Here is a 22,226-nt window from a genome sequence, read left to right on the forward strand (position 1 = left end):
ATTAAATACTGTAAACAGTGGTTAGATTTAGGAAAGGTTCAGTTATCATGAACTAAACTGAACTGTTTATAAAACAATAACACTGATCCTGTTGAACTGAACAGAAACCAGCAAATTAAAGTAAATTGATTAAAATAATCATAACCATTTTTATAATAATCACCAGTTATTTAAGAGAGGTCTGGCTGCAGACCAGGGGCCTTATGTACGAAGACTTGCGTGGAAATCTTACTAAAACATTGCGTACGCTCAAAGCTGTAAATGTGCGTACGCAGAAAAAAATTCAGATGTATGAAACACTGCGTACGCCGAATCTCACGCATATTCTTATGTACATCCGAATGAACGTGAAACTGAGCGCAACATGCACGAGCGCAAAACCCCTCCCTGTCTCCGCCCCCGTATGAATATGCTAATGACTACGCTAATGGCAAAACCCAACGAAAAAGCAACGGCAAAAGCAAGCAAAAAGAGAAAGTTTGAACAGAATGTGAACTGGAGGTGCTGCTTTCAGAGGTAGACCGGAGAAAAGCGGTGTTATTTGCAAGTTTGTTCTCCGGAATTAACAACAAAAGAAAAAAATAGAGTGGGAGAGTTTAGCTGATGCGGTTAACACAGCTGGGTCTGAACATCGCACTGAGTGCATTAAAAAAGAAATAGTGTGATTTATAGGTGTAAAATGTTGCTGTACCCTTAACAGTCTGGGTGGCGCAGCTTGTAAAACGCACGTCAGCATGTATTGACACGTTCAAGCATGAACTCGGTTCGAATCCAGCGTCTGATGAACTCTTTCTTTTTTCCCCACCACATATCAGATTTTGCCCACTATTTATCACGAGGAAGACAAGTAGGAATCATTAATAAGTTTGTGCATCATATTTTATTTGCACGTTTATTGAATGGAAATGTTTCTGATTCACGCATGCAAACTCATCTTCAGATAGTGTCTTTATAGCAATGTGCGTGCAGTACATCGCTCAGATTACAGTGGGAAAACAGGCGACTGCTGCAAACTGTGCTTTAATGTTTGGCTGGTCAACTGTATGATATGGAAACCTTATATACCTGCTGAACCCGTCTCATACAGCTGCCATTGCAAGGCTCAGACACTTTGTAGAGAGGAATTTAACACAACTGCCTCTAGGAGTCGCCAATGGAAATAAAACAGACACGCACAAAAAATGTGAGTACGCCAGCCAGAAAGCTGCCGTGAAGCTGCGCACATTCCCACGTTCAGTTCATCGTTAGTAAATCCAAACGTGAGCGATTCTGAGCGTGAAACCTGGCGTACGCAAAGTTTTTGTGCGTACGCAGCGTTGATACATGAGGCCCCTGGTGCAGTGCAGTCTGAGCTGCATCCAATGCTTTTTAATGGGCTCACCTAACCCTATCCCTCACAGTGACGTCACTGAGTTGGGTCAAATGGGTTATCAATTTTGTGATGCCCTCAGCTTTTGGAGTCGTCTTTGAAAATAGTCCACAGATTTGTATTTGCAAATGTGATGTTTGTTTTCTAAATGTCGCTTTAATTCAGAAGGTTTCATGCTGTCTTGTGAGAGCACCTCACTACATATGAAACACTGAGCTTTTAAGCCTCTTTTGTCGTCAATATATGCAAATCCACACTTTACATGTCCGGAGTCGTACTCGCGCTGATATTTCACATGTCATATGGTACGGTTGTCGCACGCGCATTTCAAAATAAAAGTCCGATATAAGCAAAATAAGTTACAGTTTTTCTCAGTGGCTTTGGTGCATTTCTCACTACACTATTTACATTTGCACAACAGTTAATGCATTTCTCAAAACAGTTAGTCATGTGTGCACATCCTAGTAGCAGTTTCTCATTCCTTCCAACAAATTGCAGATGCTTTTGGACATACATCAATTGCTTTCACACAACTCTGCTGTTTATAACATTATCATCTGCTCATATCATGTCAGTCAAAGTGAACTAAACTTGTAAATGCTTGAATAGTCATCCCTTATAAAACTAACAGTCGTCATTTCATTACTGGAGTCATTACATACAAAAATGTTGAACTAGTTGTCAAAATCTGTCTAGCAATTTTAATCTTTATTTTTCTGAAAATGTCTTCTAAATTGAACAGTTTCATGAATGATTAACAGACCTGTGTGTGTTGTTGGTTCAGTTCCAATATGTTCTGCAATATAGTTTAGAGTTGTGCACAGCTCTACCCAAGGGAAGTTTATGTTTGTTGTAAATAAGGGTGCGTTTATTCTTCTGCACAATGCTGTCAATAAATTAGAATTGCCAAGAGCAAATGCAGTAAACATGTGGCACATACATATTCAGTGTCTTGTACTCAGACACCCAATAAATGCAGTGATGTCTAACTTTGCTGTAGTTTTCAAATGGCTGTGCAAATAGTATACAGTGCTGTCTCGAGCATTTTCAGGAAGTTTCACCAACATCTGACTTTTTTTGCATTGAAAAAATGTCCAGAGTAAACTCATAATGAAAACATGACAAAGCCATCTGACTATCTTGTTCATAAACAATGGTGTGAGGACTTTTCATTTTGAGCATGTGATGCGCTTTTGCAGGTTATCAGCTGGGTTTTGCAGTTTGCACTAATTGTTTTGAGAAATGCATTACTTGTTGTGCAGAAATGCACTGGTGTTGTGAGAAACGCACCAAAGCCACTGAGAAAAACTGTAAAAATGAAACTTTTGTTGTTTTTTTTCGATCACACACTCCACGACCCACTGAAAATGTTCTGGGGTCCGTTCTTCATACTTCGCTTAAATGATCTAAGATGATTTGGCAGATCCTGGATCTGTTAATCTCGATAACTGATCTCTCGCTAATTTGGTTCTCCAAACAAGTTCGTGAATCAGATTAGAATGTCTGGATAAACTGATCTGAGATCGCTGCGTGTGTTGTGAAGGTCAGATCTATCGATCCTCGAAATCATGATCAGCAATGCAACGATTGGCTGACGGCACAGCTGCGTAATGACATCATCTGATTAATATTCAATTATCCATGTGAGCAAAATTACATCAAATTAGCAGTAAACGGCTTGTTAAATATGACACGCAGTAACTTCACATTTGTTGTGAACTGCAGGCTCCACACTTTCATGTGTCAAGAGTATTCATCATGTATTTCAATGCAAATCAGTGCATTTAGTTCTTCATTTAGAAAAGATTTTCTTTATTATAGTAGCAGTTTTTTAATCGGTGTAAAGAATAACTGGTTGTTTCCAAAAGCATTTTGATATTGGTAAAGGCGTCTGCAACTTTTGTGAAGCATCACTGGCATATTAACTGTCAAAACATGTTTATGACTGCATACATGTACTATTGCTTTTAAAAAAAGTCACATATTCTGCATTTCTATTATACACAATTTGTACTAAAGCGATCTAAAAAGTTCATATCAAAAAGTTTTCTCTTTGCACCAGCAGGTGGCAGTCTTTGTACTTTCATTTCGAGGGTGCAGATTGCATACGTTTTATTAATATGTATAACTTTATTTATTTTATTAATGACTATAACTTTTATATATATAGTTAAAAAATATTTACTATTTTCCCAAGTGTATATAACTACTACTGTAAGAAAATATCAGAACTCGATACATACTTTCTGTATTATCTTTGCTTGAACTGAGCCGATCTAATCCTGTTTATATGAATTGAGCCTGCTCCCGATCAGGTTTGACCTAGCAGATCTGTTGCCATGACAACAACTCTCGGATCAGCTTTGAAGAACGAAACGATCCTGGATCGTGTCAAATCGTCAATATCCAAATCCAGCTAACTGAGTAATCCACGTACGAAGAACGACCCCTGATCTAAATAACCCTCATATTTTATATTTGTTTACCTTTTTTTTGTTTTTTATTTAGTTGTGAAATTCTAATTATGAATTATGTGTTGTGTTGATTTTAGCATAGGTTTTATAATATTTGTATTTTATGTTTTAATAATTGTATTTTATTTGTAATGTTTAATTTGGTTTTACTAAATAACACTAATGCTTTTTAATATATTGTTTAAATATGTTTTGTCCTATTATGAACTATATTTGGTATTAGTTTTAGCATAGCATGCTCACATTTTTTGCTTTGAGTTTTAGTAGTTTTTATTTGTAATGTTCATTTGTCTCTTTGGCGTTGTTGTTATTATATTCCTGTGTGTTTCATGTGTTCTCGTGTCTAGTGATGTGGAGTTTGTGCTGTTGTTTATTATTCTTCAGTTAAGATATGTAGAGCTCATGATGCTTTTATTTCCCAAACTATCAGCCCGGTGAATATCTCTGACAGCAGAAAGTACAGCATGTTCTCTGCACTCCACATTAATGTAAACACACACACACACACACACTCTTAATACGCTTCATAATTCCCTGCTGTGTTTATACGGAGGATTAAAGTACAGCACAGGAGATTCTGTCGGTCATTCGTTACTCAAGCTCTGCTCTGACATCTAAATGACTGCATTTACTGTAGAAATCACACCAGCTTTGAGTTATGAACAATAATATGCATACAGGGGGCGACACAGAAGGTCTCTGGTTCGAGTTCCGGCTGGGTCAGTTGGTGTTTCTGTGTGGAGTTTGCATGTTCTCCCCGTATAGGTGTGGGTTTCCTCCGGGTATCCGGTTTCCCCCATAGTCCAAACCAATAGTATCTGGATGCAGCCTTTATGATGCAAGCTGAGACTGCATCACTCAGCGATGCAATGCCAGACACAATGCACTCAAATGGAACGAGTGACGTCACTGCCAGGGGTACGGTTAGAGGTAGGGTTAGGTGAGCCCATTAAAAAGCATTGGATGCAGCCCAGATTGCACTGCACTAGGTCTGCAGCAAGACCCCTCCCATCCAAACACATGTGCTATAGGGGGCACATAACTGAATGTGTATAAGTGTGTGTGTGTGTGTGTGTGTGAATGAGTGTAAATGGGTGTTTCCTAGTACTGGGTTGCAGCTGAAAGGGCATCCGCTGTGTTAAACATATGCTTAATAAGTTGGCGGTTCATTCCACTGTGGCGACCCCTGATGAATAAAAGGACTGAGCTGAATGAACATGCACACAGCTCTGTCATATTATATGTGTCTTGATGATTGCACATTGGTTTTCCATGTGTGTGTGTGTGTGTCAGTGATGTTTGATGATCTGCTCCATGTAATGAGACCAGGATTAATCAACATCTCCGCTGTAACTTCAGCTGGCTTCCTCCAGGGTTGTCATTTGTTTCTCAGGAAAAGTATTTACGTTTTGAATCCCTTTTTAACGACGTCCTCTTCCTGAGGCTCTTCCTGGAAGCGCCGGTTCACAGCTTGATCAGAGAGCAGCTCTTCTGTCTTTACTGCAGCACTCTGCCCTCACACTGGCGTCTCTCTTCCCAAAGTTAGACTGACAGATGAACTCTGTCCAATGCTTGTGAAGTCTGAATTATTAGCCCTCCTGAATACTTTCCCCCTCAATCTCTGTTAAACAGAGGGCAGATTTCTTCAGCACATTTCCAATCATAACAGTTTTAATTTCTCATCTCTAATAGCTGATTTATTTCCTCTTTGTCATGATGACAGCACATAATATTAGACTAGATATTCTTCAAGACACTAGTGTTCAGCTTAAAGTGACATGTAAAGGCTTCACTAGGGTAATCAGGGTAAAGTTAGGGTAATTAGGCAAGTCATTGTATAACAGTGGTTTGTTCTGGAGACAATCCAACACTAATATTGCTGAAGGGGCCAATAATATTGAGCTTAACATGACTTTAAAACTATTAAAAACTCCTTATACTCCTGAATCTGTTCAACATCATTTGGAAAATATCACAGGAGGGCAAATAATTTAGCACTTTCTGTTTGTAGACGAGTCTCTGTTTAGAGGAGGATTACAGAATTAAGGATCGACCCAGACGCTGCATGACAGAAACGACCCAGGACAGCGTTCATATCGGTTCATTAGCATGAGCAGATGCTGACAGCTGCACTTCTGCTTACATATTTCTGTCTCGAATCACAAACTGCACTCCACTTCTGTTTGGAAACCGGCCCACGGGGTCTACTTTCCCATACAGTCCAAATAAAGATCTCTCTAGCAGTGTGTGTGTAGAGGTCAAGTCAGAATTATTCGCACTAGGTTAGGTCTGTCTCAATAATCAGTATAGGGATTATGGCACAACATGTGGACGTGATCATTTTTGGTGATGCAATATATATCTCCCATTCATAAACGCCAATACTAGCAACATTTCAGCTGATTGGGCAACATCTCTATCTCTACTGGAGCTGTCAGTGTCAGTATAGTTAAAACACTGGAGTATTTCCTGTAAATTACATGTGTGTGTCTGACAGCTGATCTGATATCGCAGCCTCTGTTACTCTTTACCTTACACTTCTGTGTTAACATTATTATTATTTATTTATAATCTCCGTTTTCACATTCTGACTCCAATGCCTGATTATTAACCTGTTAAAATGACTATAATTAAATTAAGAGTGAAATATGACGTGTTCTGTGGAGGAGTGTTCTTGCATTGTGGTGATTTTATATTGTTATTCTGGCATTATATAATGAGCGGCTTAAAATGCTCTTAACATGACACTAATATTGTTTACCGCAGTATATTTTGGTGCAATATATCCTACAACAAAATACATTATTACCTCAAAATACATTATTACCATACAGTATTTCCTCTAATATTTCTTCTTCTGGAGAAAGTCTTGTTTTATTTCTGCTAGAATAAAAGCAGTTTTTAATAGTTTTAAAGCCATTTTAAGGTCAATATTATTAGCTTCCTTCAGCAATATTAGTGTTGGATTGTCTCCAGAACAAACCACTGTTATACAATGACTTGCCTAATTACCCTAACTTTACCCTAATTACCCTAGTGAAGCCTTTACATGTCACTTTAAGCTGAACACTAGTGTCTTGAAGAATATCTAGTCTAATATTATGTGCTGTCATCATGACAGGGAGGAAAGAAATCAGCACTCTATAACATCAGAAAGGTCCGACCCTTCCTATCTGAACATGCAGCTCAACTCCTTGTTCAAGCTCTTGTTCTCTCCAGACTGGCCTAATGCAACTCTCTACTAGCCGGGCTTTCAGCTAACTCTATCAAGCCTCTTCAGCTGTTCCAGAATGCAGCAGCACGAGTGGTCTTTAATGAAGCTAAAAGAGCACATGTCACTCCGCTGCTCATCCGTTTGCACTGGCTGCCAGTTGCTGCTCGCATCAAATTCAAAGCTCTGATGTTTGCTTACAAAGTGACTTCTGGCTTTGCTCCTTCTTATCTGCGCTCACTTCTGCAGATGTATGTGTCCTCCAGAAACTTGCGTTCTGTGAATGAACGTCGCCTCGTGGTTCCAACCCAAAGAGGGAAGAAATCACTTTCCCGAACTCTCGCATTCAATCTGTACAGTTGGTGGAATGAACTCCCTAACTGCATCAGAACGGCAGAGTCACTCGCTGTCTTCAAGAAACCACTAAACACTCAACTATTTAGTCTCCACTTCACTTCCTAATCTGCAATTGCCTCTCTGACTCCATCGCTAACTGCACTACAAAAATATATATATTAAATTACTAATGTTTTGCTTCTTACACTTCACACACCTGAAACTCGCCTACAGCACTTACTCATTGTTGCTCATATAGTTGTGTAAATTGCTTCCTTGTCCTCATTTGTAAGTCTCTTTAGATAAAAGCGTCTGCTAGAACCATCACAAATTAACTGTTTTCACCCTGGAGAAGCAGCTCAGAGCTGATTGGCTGCTGATGTTTATTAGTGAGTTTCCCCTCAGATCAGATCTGAACTCTTCTCTGGGATCTGCTGAACACACAGAACTGCTGCTGTTTCCCTGTGGATTGGGCCTGGACTGCTCTATCTGCCCTTGAGCTTGTTCATCAGCAGTTCAAGCACTAGTAAGGGCACTAGACCTGCATGATATTGCAATGCTTTGTTATTTTACTGTCTGTGTTGCGATATGAATGCAATGAACATCTCTATTTAAAAACAACTGATCATCTTAGATTGATCAGGGTGCTTCTGTAGAGCATGTATCATAATAAACATCTGTAGCATTGATGAGTACAGTCAAGGTACAGTTGAAATGAAAGCTGCTGTGTTTTGTTGTTGTTTATATTAGCTCTAGCATGTTCGTTCCTGTTAAAAATAAATGACATTATTATTTTATTTGCTAGTATTTAATCATGTTCGCGTGATTCATAGCTAGCTCATTACGGGAGGATCCATCGATCGCTTTAATTTCTACGGTGCATTATGGGACTTTTCAGTGAGCGAACGTTTCAGTGCACTTGATGAATTTGCGATTGAACTAGTGAATAAGGGTGCTGATTGAGACGCTCCCTCTGACGGCTGTTCTCAGATCTGTATTTAATGTTTTGCTCCTTCACTAACAGATGCGTCTCTGTACTGCTTGATTCTGGGATGTTTTGTGTCTCCTCTGTGTTTTTGGTCTTTCCTGATGTGCTTATTAATAGTTTAGCGTGTGTGTGTGTGTGTGTGTGTGTGTGTGTGTGTGTGTGCGTGTGTGTGTGTGTGTGTGTGTGTGTGTGTGTGTGTGTGTGTGTGTGTGTGTGTGTGTGTTTTGGGGCAGGATGTCTCAAATTATGCTGCAGAGACGTGGGAGGGCAGATCGGCATTCTGGGAAAGGTCTTAAAGCGTTCCGCTGTGAACATTCTCAGCAAACATTTCCACCAATTACTTCACACGGGCAAACATGCTGAACAAACACACACACAAACAGGGATAACGCTTATATTAGAGGCACATCTGGCATGCGTTTCAACTTTCTGTTGGGAGATAATAAAGCAACAGTAAATATAATGCAGGGATTGTTTGCTGAGTGGCTTTTTGTGTTGGGCTTGGCTAATTTAAAGGGTCAGTTCACACAGAAATCATCTTTTACTCAGCCTTGATTTTGAGTTTCTTCTATTAAACACAAAAGAAGATATTTTGAAGAATGCTGAAATCCTGTATCCAACTGACGTCTTTAATACATTTTTTCCCACTATTGTAGTCAATATTTACAGTTTTATTTTTCAAAATATCATCTTTAATGTTGGGCAGAATAAGGAAGGGTTTGTAAGCACTTGATGTTGAGTATTTTTATCTTGGCGTGAACTAATCCCTTTAAGTTTGTTGTAGATGAACATGTTCATGTCTCTTAAGCCAGCAGTATGTATGTAAATCCTTGTCTTAATGAGTGATTCACTGAATCATTCATTCAAATGACTAGTTCAAAGCAGCTGAATGGATCGTTGACTCAAATGACTCGTTCGGAAACCGATTCATTCAGGAGGGAATCAGCTCTGTGTTGCTCAGCTCTGGCTTTGTTTGAACTATATTCATTGGAGAAACTGAAGACTTAAACACTATTATGTCTAAAATGTACTGTTAATCCATCACTAATGAATTTGTTTGTTGAGCTCTCCTGCAAAATCTGAATCACATTACTAAAATGACTATTGCTTGTGTGATATACTCAACTATAATAAACTGTTTTGTTTTCCTTCATAACTTGAATATTAATAAAAGAATAATTGCAATATTATATTAACATAGACAGAAAATATCTCCAACTTTCAATACTTTAAATCTGCAATATTTTCATTTAGAGTTGGCAAAAAGGATTTAACACAATAATATCAGATATTATTATATCAGCAATATCAACAGCTAGTTGGTGGTCTTAAAAATAAAGGTTGTTTATTGTCACCTTTAATTTTCCTTTCAGCAAAAGTTAATTCTTCACACTCAAAAAGTGTATTTAGATAATAAAAATGCTCTTCATAAAAATGGTGTTAAAATATGATTAAAATGTTTTTTTGCAGAACAAAAAATATTATTTATGGCATCAGAACACTTTTTTGGTTCTTTCTGCTTCTTATTTATGCATTTATTTATTTATTTATTTATTTATTTATGCATTTATTTATTTGTGCATTTATTTATGCTATTATTTATTTGTGCATTTATTTATTTATGCATTTATTTATTTATTTATTTATGCATTTATTTATTTATTTATGCATTTATTTATTTGTGCATTTATTTACGCGATTATTTATTTGTGCATTTATTTATTTATGCATTTATTTATTTGTGCATTTATTTATTTATGAATTTATTTATTTATCTTTACATTTATTTATACATTTGTTTATGCATTTATCTATTTATTTATTTATGCACTTTTTTATTATTGCATTTATGTATTTGTGCATTTATTTATTCATGCATTTATTATGCATTTATTTATTTTTGCAGTCTTTATTTATTTATTCATGCACTTATTTATGTATGCATTTATTTGTGCATTTATTTATTTATGCATTTATTTATTTAAACATCTATTATTTACATTTATTTATTTATGCATGCATGCATTTATTTATGTATTTATTTATGCAATTATCTATTTGTGCATTTATTTATTTTATGCATTTATTTATTTATGCATTTATTTATTTATGCATTTTTCTATTTATTTATTCATGCACTTATTTATGTATGCATTTATTTGTGCATTTATTTATGCATTTATTTATTTATGCATGCATTTATTTTTGTATTTATGCATTTATCTATTTGTGCATTTATATATTTATTAATTTATTTATTTATGCTTTTATTTATTTATTTATGCATTTATTTATTTAAATATGCATTTATTTATGCTTTTATTTATGCATTTTTGTATGCATTTATTTATTTATGCATTTATTTTATTTATTTTGGGAACTTTCTGGCACCTTTTTATTTATTTTTTCTATGAAGCTGATAATGTAGATATTCACTCTCAGATAAAAGTCTACATGTGAAGGTTTTCAGACTTATAAAGGGTCGTTGCATGTGCCTATAAACAGTCATAAATGCTGAATAGAGTCTGAGTTCATCAATTTGCTGTTTAAAGCTAGAAAAGCCTTTATATACACTCGTACACAGACAGACTGTGAATGAGCGTCAGAGGTGAAGGGTGAGTCCAGCGTGCCGCTCGTGAGTGTGTGCTTTGTGTGAGCGTGTGTATTTTTGGGGTGTTGTAATGAATAGTGAATAGGGTTAAGTGTGTGTGTGTGTGTGTCCAGCTGTGAAGTAAAGCCCTTAACACAGACCGTTCATTGAAATCCTCTCAGCGGCTCAACAGCTGTATGTTTCTCACTCAAATCCCTCCCTGTTTTGGCTTTTCATACAGTGTGTGTCACTGTAAAAAATCAAATCACATCATTTTTCAAATATTTTGAATATACATTTTGCATGTAGCTTAAAAATAAGTAAGGTAATAACTTCAAGATTGCATGATTTGGTAAAAAAATGCATGGATATCTATAAATTTGCAGGTTAACTACGTCTGTGAATAATAACTTGTATTTGATTTTAACTTAATCTGATTGTAATGCAATAATGTGTCAATTTGTAAAGCTGCGTTAAAACAATAATTATTGTAAAAAGCGCAATACGAATAAACTTGAAATTAATGTGTCTGTTAAATGCATGAATGTAAATCAATTTATTCTATATGCACTTATTAGGATGAATTGATTTACATTTACAGTCATGCAGTCGGCAGACACATATCCATGCATTTATTCTGTGCATATATATATATATATATGGATAAATAGTTGAGAAAAATTTGCGTTGATAAAATATTTGGGAAAAATATGCGTGGATAAAATATTTGGGAAAAATATGCGTGGATAAAATATTTGGGAAAAATATGTGTTGATAAAATATTTGGGAAAAATATGCGTGGATAAAATTGCTGGGAAAAATATGCGTGGATAAAATATTTGGGAAAAATATGCGTTGATAAAATATTTGGGAAAAATATGCGTGGATAAAATATTTGGGAAAAATATGCGTGGATAAAATATTTGGGAAAAATATGCGTGGATAAAATTGCTGGGAAAAATATGCGTGGATAAAATATTTGGGAAAAATATGCGTGGATAAAATGTTTGGGAAAAATATGCGTGGATAAAATATTTGGGAAAAATATGCGTGGATAAAATTGCTGGGAAAAATATGCGTGGATAAAATATTTGGGAAAAATATGCGTGGATAAAATATTTGGGAAAAATATGCGTGGATAAAATATATGGGAAAATATGCGTGGATAAAATAGTTAGGAAAAATACGCGTGGATAAAATAGTTGGGAAAAATATGCGTGGATAAAATTGCTGAGAAAAATATGCGTGGATAAAATGTTTGGGAAAAATATGCGTGGATAAAATGTTTGGGAAAAATATGCGTGGATAAAATGTTTGGGAAAAATATGCGTAGATAAAATGTTTGGGAAAAATATGCGTGGATAAAATTGCTGGGAAAAATATGCGTGGATAAAATATTTGGGAAAAATATGCGTGGATAAAATGTTTGGGAAAAATATGCGTGGATAAAATGTTTGGGAAAAATATGCGTGGATAAAATATTTGGGAAAATATGCGTGGATAAAATAGTTGGGAAAAATATGCGTGGATAAAATATTTGGGAAAATATGCGTGGATAAAATAGTTGGGAAAAATATGCGTGGATAAAATATTTGGGAAAAATATGCGTGGATAAAATGTTTGGGAAAAATATGCGTGGATAAAATGTTTGGGAAAAATATGCGTAGATAAAATGTTTGGGAAAAATATGCGTGGATAAAATTGCTGGGAAAAATATGCGTGGATAAAATATTTGGGAAAATATGCGTGGATAAAATGTTTGGGAAAAATATGCGTGGATAAAATAGTTGGGAAAAATATGCGTGGATAAAATATTTGGGAAAATATGCGTGGATAAAATGTTTGGGAAAATATGCGTGGATAAAATGTTTGGGAAAAATATGCGTGGATAAAATGTTTGGGAAAAATATGCGTGGATAAAATGTTTGGGAAAAATATGCGTGGATAAAATTGCTGGGAAAAATATGCGTGGATAAAATATTTGGGAAAAATATGCGTGGATAAAATATTTAAGAAAAATATGCATGGATAAAATGTTTGGGAAAAATATGCGTGGATAAAATATATGGGAAAATATGCGTGGATAAAATAGTTGGGAAAAATATGCGTGGATAAAATATTTGGGAAAATATGCGTGGATAAAATAGTTGGGAAAAATATGCGTGGATAAAATGTTTGGGAAAAATATGCGTGGATAAAATATATGGGAAAAATATGCGTGGATAAAATAGTTGGGAAAAATATGCGTGGATAAAATATTTGGGAAAATATGCGTGGATAAAATAGTTGGGAAAAATATGCGTGGATAAAATATTTGGGAAAATATGCGTGGATAAAATGTTTGGGAAAAATATGCGTGGATAAAATAGTCTGCCGAACACATAAGCATGAATTAAATGGTCTCTGTGTGTTTGTCTGTCAGGTCTGCTCTCTGAGTGTGGCTTTCTGTTTCTTTCGGTCTCTTTTTCTTGGCTGCTTTGGCAAAACAGGAAGTCATCTGCTGGCCCACTTAGCGTACTGTAACACTTCCTGTCCAGGGAAGCATAAAGGGGGTCTGTGTTGTTCTGTTTTCATCATGATGTTAATCTGGCTTCTGTTAGATACGACATTTATAAAGATATATATACTGGATTATTCAATTAAAGTCAAAATGATTCGCCCTGCTGTGAATTTATGCAAATATTCCCCAGATGATGTTTCTCAGATTCAGGAATTGTTCACAGTGTTTCCTCTAATGTTTGTTCTTCTGGAGAAAGTCTGATTTGTTTTATTTGGGCTAGAGTAAAAGCAGTTCTTAAGTTTTAAACTCATGTTAAGCTCAATATTATTGGCCCCTTCAGCAATATTAGTGTTGGATTGTCTCCAGATTGGATACTCCAGAGTCAATACTAGTATCTTGACAAATATCTAGTCAGATATTACAAAATTGCAGCTGAATTATGTATAATTTTATGTTCATAAGGATTTTTCCTCATCATCAAAATCCTATTAGATATTTTCCCCAACATATTAGTTTGGCTGTGGTCATCTGTGTACTGTGATCTTCAGTGATCCTACAGTTACAGACTAGTCTAATGTATCTGCACACATATATCACTGTAAAGCACAGAGAGATGAGTGCGGGCTGAACTCCTGTATGCTGAACACTATATATATTGCAGTATGTCACAGAACACTTGAATGCATTGCTCTCAGTGGGCATGGGGTATTGCAATGTGTGTAAAATTCACAACAAGCCCAAAGGAGAAAGCTTGAGAGCTCAGTTATGCTTGGAAATTCCCATTTGATTTCCAATCGAGCCTGTTCCTCATCACACGCTCTCAAAATAGACGCATATCACCAAACTGCTCTTCATATCTCAGTGCAGCAGGCAGCATCACTGCTTTGCACATTGGTTTGCAGTGTGTTGACCTGGCCTGGTGAAAAAACACCTCAAGAGCTGTAATCAAGATTTATTTAGTGTCTTTTCAGACCTTAAAGTCTTGAATTAGAGCAACAACTCCTAGATTAAAGGGTCATTTATACAGTGAGGATCCTTGTCTTTAACAATAACCGTGTTTCCATCCAAAGATGTGAATTAGATTCATGCACGAACTAATGTGGCATTGAACATCAGTGAATAGAGCAGCGTCTTCAGAAACACGAGAAGACAATCAGCACTACTAATCATGCAGATTCTCCACTGTGCTGTTTGTTCTCCTCTAATAAATGAGCTGCGCCTCAGAAGACCAAACCTAAACGCGATGAACGCGGTGGCTTCTTTAGGCGTGAGACGGGAGCCCAGACTGATGCTCAAGAATAATAATAGAGGAATAATACTGAAGCTCTGTGCTGACCGAGAGCTGAGGCCTGTTCTGATGAAGTGCATGAGTTGTGTTCACAGCAGACTTTATATGCATTCATTCTTATGAGATCAAGTTTCTCCTACTCAGTTTTGTGCTGACATTATTTCATGCACATCTGTATGCATCTCAATGCCTGTTGAATACAATATTCCAAAATGCATATAAATATGGAGGCATGGATATTGACGGATGCACTTCCGGAGAGTCCTGCGAGCCAGCAGAGATGATGCTCAGGAGTTATTCACGGCTACTGCAGATGGAGAAGATTATTTGGCAAACGTTTATGTTTATAAGGAGGGGGAAAGCAGAGCGAGGAGGGGGAGAAATGGGGGAGAAGCTTCCAGATGTGAGGGAGAGAGCGAGTGGACTCCTCTGCATGTCTGCTTTTGGGCTCTGTTAACTCCTTAAGTGCACCGTCCTCCAGCGGGATCCTAAACTTTACTTCTCTGTATTGCCATTAAGGGAGGGGGCGACACAGTGGTTAGCACTGTGCCCTCACAGCAAGAAAGTCTCTGGTTCGAGTCCTGGCTGAGCCAGTTGGTGTTTCTGTGTGGAGTTTGCATGTTCTCCCAGTGTTGGCGTGAATTTCCTCCGGTTTCCCCAACAGTCCAAACACATGCACTATAGGGGGATTGATCAACTAAACTGGCTGTAGTGTATGGGTGTTTCCCAGTACTTAGTTGCAGCTGGAAGGGTGTCCGCTGTTTAAAGCATATGCGGGAATAGTTGGTGGTTCATTCTGCTGTAGTGACCCGTGATGAATAAGGGATTACGCTGAAGGAACATGACTGGATGAGTAAACATTGCATGTTTTATATGGTTGGAAAGGTTTAAGACATGGGTGTCCAAACTCAGTCCTGGAGGGCCGCTGTCCTGCAGAGTTTAGCTCCAACTTGCTTCAACACACCTGCCTGGAAGTTTCTAGCGTATATAGAAAGAGCTTGATTAGCTGCTTCAGGCGTGTTTAATTGATGTTGGAACTAAAATATATGGACACCGGCCCTCCAGGACTGAGTTTGGACACCCCTGGCATGAGACCTGAATGCATATTTGTGCACTATTTATTTATTGCATTGGAAGAGTACTATATCAACATATACTGTATTTACTCTCACTCTACACCCTGTGTGCACTCGCATTATTAAGTCATGCTATTGTAGCAGTGTCGACAAGCAATTATTATTTATCATTCGAAAGCTTCTAGTTCAAATTTCAAGACTTTTGGTAGACATCACTGACGTTATTTATTCATTTTTAAGTGCACTCATCAGAGTCTTAAAGCATTACTTTGTAGAAGAGCTGTACTGATAAACCATACTACATCAAATTGCAATACAATTTATGTCAATAACACAGATTAGCTCTGGATTTATTCACTCTATATTGATCTAAGAGCCAATCACACAGCAGAAATGTGCAACTCTGCGAATCTAGAAGTGTGTTGATATTAGAGATGTGCTGAATTTTTGGCCACCAACAATTTATCAGCCATTTAATGGAGCCTCAATTTTTTTGTGGCTTCAGTCATTGTTGGGGTGCTCTTACAAATCTGGAAACATTAACAACTTAAAATATACATCATTATCGTTTAATATGGAAATTAATGATCAAGATTGCATCTTCTGCTGTATCACCCAGCTCTACTTTGTAGTAAAGTAAAATATGACATGTAATTCCCCAAAAATGAGTAAAATATCAAAAGATATCATCTCTTCTGTCTGAACATGTAAATATGATGTCTAAAAATATTTAAATTACTTTACAAATATTATCAAAAGTATGAAAATATCCCTCGAGACACAGAGGGGGCGCTCTTATATGGTCACCTGGTGGTGGTCTGTGGTACTGCACCCAAACTAAAGCCTACTGAAATCTCATCTTTCGAGATGTCAACTTCAAATTTGGACTATCGTTTAAGTTTTTGTTGCTTTTTTCAGGTTTTGTAAAATAATAAAAATCTACATTTATAGTTGTATTATTTTACTAAACTTAAAGGCACATAACTCTGGCTACATTTAACTGTACTGTTTTACCCAAGCTACAACCTGACAAGTGTCTTCTTCATAATGAATGCAAGCTTAAATATAATCAGCAACGCTTTGAGGATTGGCATTCATTTAAGCCAAACATGTTATTTTCAGATCTATGTTCAATAAGAAAGACCGACAGTAAAATAATGAAATAATTCCCAGTCTTTGCTCTCTCTTCACTGCTTCTTCTCTCTCCAAGTCACTGTAAACTCATGCCTGAAGAGTTGTTTTATCGAGGAATTCAACTGTGTAAAGGTTAACAGCCGACTGTTTTACTCATGCCAATGTACTAATTCTGACTCGAAACAACATTTGAGATGATTTACAATGTGCTGGAAAACTCCATTAATGCATTCATTCATGCACATTTACATCTGATCATCATCTGATAACACTAAACCTCATGATGCAGACTGATGATGTGCACGTGCACACTTTCCTCATGTCTTGACTTGTTGCTTATGCACTCTTTTTTCTTATTGGATAGTTTATCTTACTCAGCTATGTACATGTGTCTTTTTAATGCGCATTTTCCAAATGTGTGCACATCTTAATGCAGTTAAGCAGTTTTAATACAGTATGCAAATCCAAAATGCACGTTAATATAGGTGGATGACAGCATGTAGGAGGAATTAAAGAGGAAATAAAGCATGTAAAGGTTAACAGCCGACCATTTCACTTTTACTAGTTTTACTTAAAGCATTATAATAAATCCAAAATGCACATTTAAATAGGTGGATGACAGCATGGATATTGCTGTATGCTTTATTGACTGACAGTAAAGGGGTTAAATGATTCCCAGTCATGCTCCTTCTCTCTCTCCAGATCCGTCACTGTAAACTGAACCCAGAAATGTTGTTTCAGGGAGGAATTAAAGCATGTAAAGGTGAACAGCCGCCCGTTTCACTTTTACTAGTTGCTATTTCCAACCCAAAACAACATTTGAGATGATCTACAATGTGCTGGACATGTGCAGTAATGCATCCAATCATGCTTATTTACATCTGATTATCATCTGTCAAAAACAACATCACACTGATGAAGCGCATGCTCAGACTTTACTCACTGCATCTGTTTACATCATAGCTTATGCACAGTATTTCCCTGTCAGATAAAGTTTATCCCAGTTATGCAAATGCATCTTTTTATGCACATTTTCTAAATGTACGCACATCTTAATACCGTTAAGCATTATAATAAATCCAAAATGCACATTAATATAGTTGGATGGCAGCATGGATATTGCTGTATGCTTTATTGAGCAACAGTAAAGAGGTTAAAATGATTCCCACTCGTGCTCCTTCACTTCTCCTCTCTCTCCAAATACGTCACTGCAAAATCATCCCAGAAATGTTGTTTCAGGGAGGAATTAAAGCGTGTAAAGGTGAACAGCCGCCCGTTTCACTTTTACTAGTTGCTATTTCCAACCCAAAACAACATTTGAGATGATTATAATGTGCTGGACATGTGCAGTAATGCATCCAGACATGCACATTTATATCTGATCCATCCCATCATGCAGACTGATGCTCAGACTTTACTCACTGCATCTGTTTTCATCATAGCTTATGCACAGTATTTTCCTATCAGATAAAGTTTATCCCAGTTATGCAAATGCATCTTTTTATGCACATTTTCCAAATGTACAAACATCTTAATGCCGTTAAGCATTATGATAAATCCAAAATGCACATTAATATAGGTGGATGACAGCATGGATATTGCTGTATGCTTTGTTGACTGACAGTAAAGGGGTTAAATGATTCCCAGTCGTGCTCATTCTCTCTCTCCAGATCCGTCACTGTAAACTGAACCCAGAAATGTTGTTTCAGGGAGGAATTAAAGCGTGTAAAGGTTAACAGCCGCCCGTTTCACTTTGAGCATGTGCTATTTCCGAGTGTTGCAGCTCTGCAGAGATCCATTCTTCATGTTGGACACTGCAGCACCAAATAAGGCCAGAAACTCCAGCTGTGCTAATGATGGCTGCTTTCTTTCCTCTGCTGTAGATGTGACCGGGAAAGTGGATCTCTTCCAAACGCCATCGTCCACCGAGACGGAGAGCGGCTCCGCGGAGGACCAAACCCGACGCTCGCAGATCACCGTTTCCAAAAAACAGAACTGGGCCAAACTTCCCACAGCGTGCCGAGAGCCAGACCCGTGCTCCAGCCTGGTGTACGGGCCTCCAGACTGGGATCTGTGCTCTGAAAAGGCCGATAAACAGGCCTGGAGCCAACGGACACTGAGTGAGGATGGCCTGAAGAGGAAGAGGAATGATCTGGAGTTGGAGTTTGGTTATTCCCGGACTGCTGTTGATGCAGGTTAGATCACACTTTGCCTTTTGGAAAAGGATGACAGTGCAATATTTGGTTTTACTATGCTAAACTGGGTATAAAATATGCAGGAGGGCTAATATGTCTGATTTAATCTGTATATGAAATGATTGAACATCTGCATGTGTCTACTGCAGGTTTACCAGAGCTGACGCCTCCATCTACAGCCTACATGGATGTGTGTGTGTCTTCAAGCTCGGCGAAGATCTCCGGCCAGGGTGCGTATCTTCAGCATTTAGACCGGAGCAGTCGGGCCTGGGTTTTGTCCACTGGAAAACCACAGACTCCAGATGAAACCCTTCCAACCAGGATAACAGAGTGGCGGCAGGGCCCGGAGAGAGAGGGGAATATTTGGTACAACCCCATTCCTGAAGAGGACGACGTGCGGCCTGGTGTCGGAGCCGGTCAGGAGGGATACGGAGACCCGTGGAGGAAGAGAGAGATCGAAGGGTTTGCAAAGGAGGAAAGGGAGACGAGTAAAAAAACAGGGGGTTTGAGTGGACCTGGCATCCAAGGCGAGGCTGACGTCAGCGGGGCGGATAGTTTGGGTACGCTCAGGTTTTCCATTATGTAAGAGTTGGTCACACACTTACAGCTGCAGTGGCAGACTCATCAACACTGCTCTGCTCTTCACATTCACTGGCCTATTTCACTTTAACTGCTGCAGTGCCAAACAAACTTTATATGGAGTATAGCAGGGATATTCCAGTAGTTTGTCATGAAAAGCATCCCACATGAGGGGCCGGAGAGATATAACTTGCAATATGAGTGATGACACAACTGCATATAAGAGCCCGTATGCTGCAGTTATGCTCCGTAATACACTCATGTTGTGTTTTTCTCCATTAAAATGTTAATATATTGTATTTTATAACTATATAACATCACTGCAGTGTAGGCTTGGGCGGAATCCAAATGTTGATACCGTCAAACCTCCTCTCTATTTTACCCCGGTATCCGGTATTACCGTGCATAATAAAAAAAATATGACGTAAGATGACCTGAGGTTCTCGGTCATCTGTTCGTATTAGAGATCAGCGTGGGACACACACACACACACACACACACAGAGAGCGCGAGAGAGATGCACAGCACCACACTCTCTCACACACACACACACACACACAGAGCGAGAGAGAGAGATGCACAGCACCACGTGCTCTCTATCTCTTTCTCTGTGATTGTGTGTGTGTGTGCGTGTGTGTTTCCAAAAAAAGCGCGGGAGCGGTCGGTAACTTAAAAGGGAGCAGGCGCGTTGTCTTACAATATCGCTTCCGAGCAAACGAACATGCACGCATCCACGTTGATGCTGTGTGTGTGTGTGTGTGTGTGTGTGTGTGTGTGTGTGTGTGTGTGTGTCTCTCTCTCTCTCATTCATACACACACACACACACATAGAGAGAGAGAGCACCAAGCAACACACAGACAGCATGCTCTCTTATTTACACACACACACACACTGCAGATGACTTGGTGCGTGACTCAAAATCTTCCCTCACCTCTGTCTCCTCCACACTGTCCCGTCATGACAATCACGCATACTCATTTGTAGGCATTAAATAAATCATGTTTATTATTTAATACTTGTCTCCTATTTAAGTGAATTGTTTTTATGACGGTATAACAGTGTTAGAACTGACACCGGTGCTTTTCAAATGTTGTATTTCAAAGCATAACAAAATCAGTGCATTGCTTCAGCAGGCCTCTTCACACTCATTCACATGTTCTGTTTTGCACTGCGGAACAATTAGGCATGCAAAGATTATAGATTTTGGTTGTGCGATTATAGTCTGAAGAATAATCATGGTTTCACGGTGATTTTGCATTTATTCTTTTTAAAACGTGACTAGTTTAGAAAATCAGATGAAAACTGCTGATATTAAGCAATTCAATTCAATTCAGCTTTATTTGTGTAGCGCTTTTACAATGTAGATTGTGTCAAAGCAGCTTCACATAAATGGTCATAGTAACTGGAACAGTGTGGTTCAGTTTTTAGTGTTTAAGTTCAGTTCAGTTCAGTTTAGCTCAGTTCAGTGTGATTTAATCATTACTGAGAGTTCAAACACTGAAGAGCAAATTCATCGATGCGCAGCTCTACCAATCCTGAACCATGCGAGGCAGTGGCGACAGCGGAGAGGGAAAAAAACTTCACCTGATATTAAGCAGTGTTGTTTATTAATGCTCAGTAACCAAATACAGCACAAAATATTCATGAAGCACAAACAATAGTGCATCTCTCTCTTTGGACTTAAAATAAGGCTCATACTTTATTGTAAGGTTCAGTTCTCCATATTAAATGGTAACGAGATCTCGTCACACCCCTATAAATGATATTACCCTGTGTTCTGAAGATCAATGAATGTTTCAGAAAATTATTGATCATTTCACTATTATACGATGTCATTTTGGGGTAATATGCTTCAATGTATCATTTATTGCCCTTAGGGTGGGGCGATTTTTCCGATTAATTGGAATTTACGTTTTCAGACGATTTAATTTTAAATTAAATCGAGAAATCGCGATTTTTAAAATATATATATTTATTACATTATAATGGCATCAATGCGCTTTGGTTCACTCTATAAAGCAGGAAGCACACCAGAAGCGCCTCTCGGCGACACGCAGCGCCATGGATTATAAAATTCTAAACAGGTTTCTATACACACACCGGCGCCGCCCAGCCACGATTCACAAAGCAGTTCATATTTCAGCCTCGCCACAGAGCGCCATCTGATTAGTTTCATGTTAACTATCATGTGAATGTGCGCGTTTGGTGTGTGATAGTTTAAACTGTCTTGTCCGCTCCGTGTCGCGGCGCTCCTGGTGTGTGACCTGCTTGACTGCCTGTTAAAGCGTGAAGTCATGTAGGATTTTACTTGTTGCATCAGTCCGAGTCACGTCTGTGTGGATTGTCAAGACATTCCCTCATCAAGTCGATAAACTCGATCTCAACATGTATGAAGGATGTAAAAGCCTGCCATGTGAAAAACTGTGCTGATCTTTTGGTTTGAACACGAGCAGAGGCGAGGGACTGTAGCAGTGAAAATGAAAGT

General features: G+C 37.9%; 1 protein-coding gene across 1 annotated transcript in view; it reads left to right on the top strand.

Moving 5' to 3' along the window:
• syde1 (synapse defective Rho GTPase homolog 1) overlaps nucleotides 1-22,226 on the top strand; it is a 40,976-nt gene that overhangs the window by 5,060 nt on the left and 13,690 nt on the right. Inside the window, exons 2-3 of the mRNA XM_691479.11 lie at nucleotides 18,850-19,161; nucleotides 19,311-19,721. Coding sequence (XP_696571.7) covers nucleotides 18,850-19,161; nucleotides 19,311-19,721 — 723 coding nt within the window. The remainder of the gene's footprint in view (nucleotides 1-18,849; nucleotides 19,162-19,310; nucleotides 19,722-22,226) is intronic.

This window comes from Danio rerio, chromosome 12 (genome assembly GCF_049306965.1).
Source record: "Danio rerio strain Tuebingen ecotype United States chromosome 12, GRCz12tu, whole genome shotgun sequence".
NCBI lineage: Eukaryota > Metazoa > Chordata > Actinopteri > Cypriniformes > Danionidae > Danio > Danio rerio.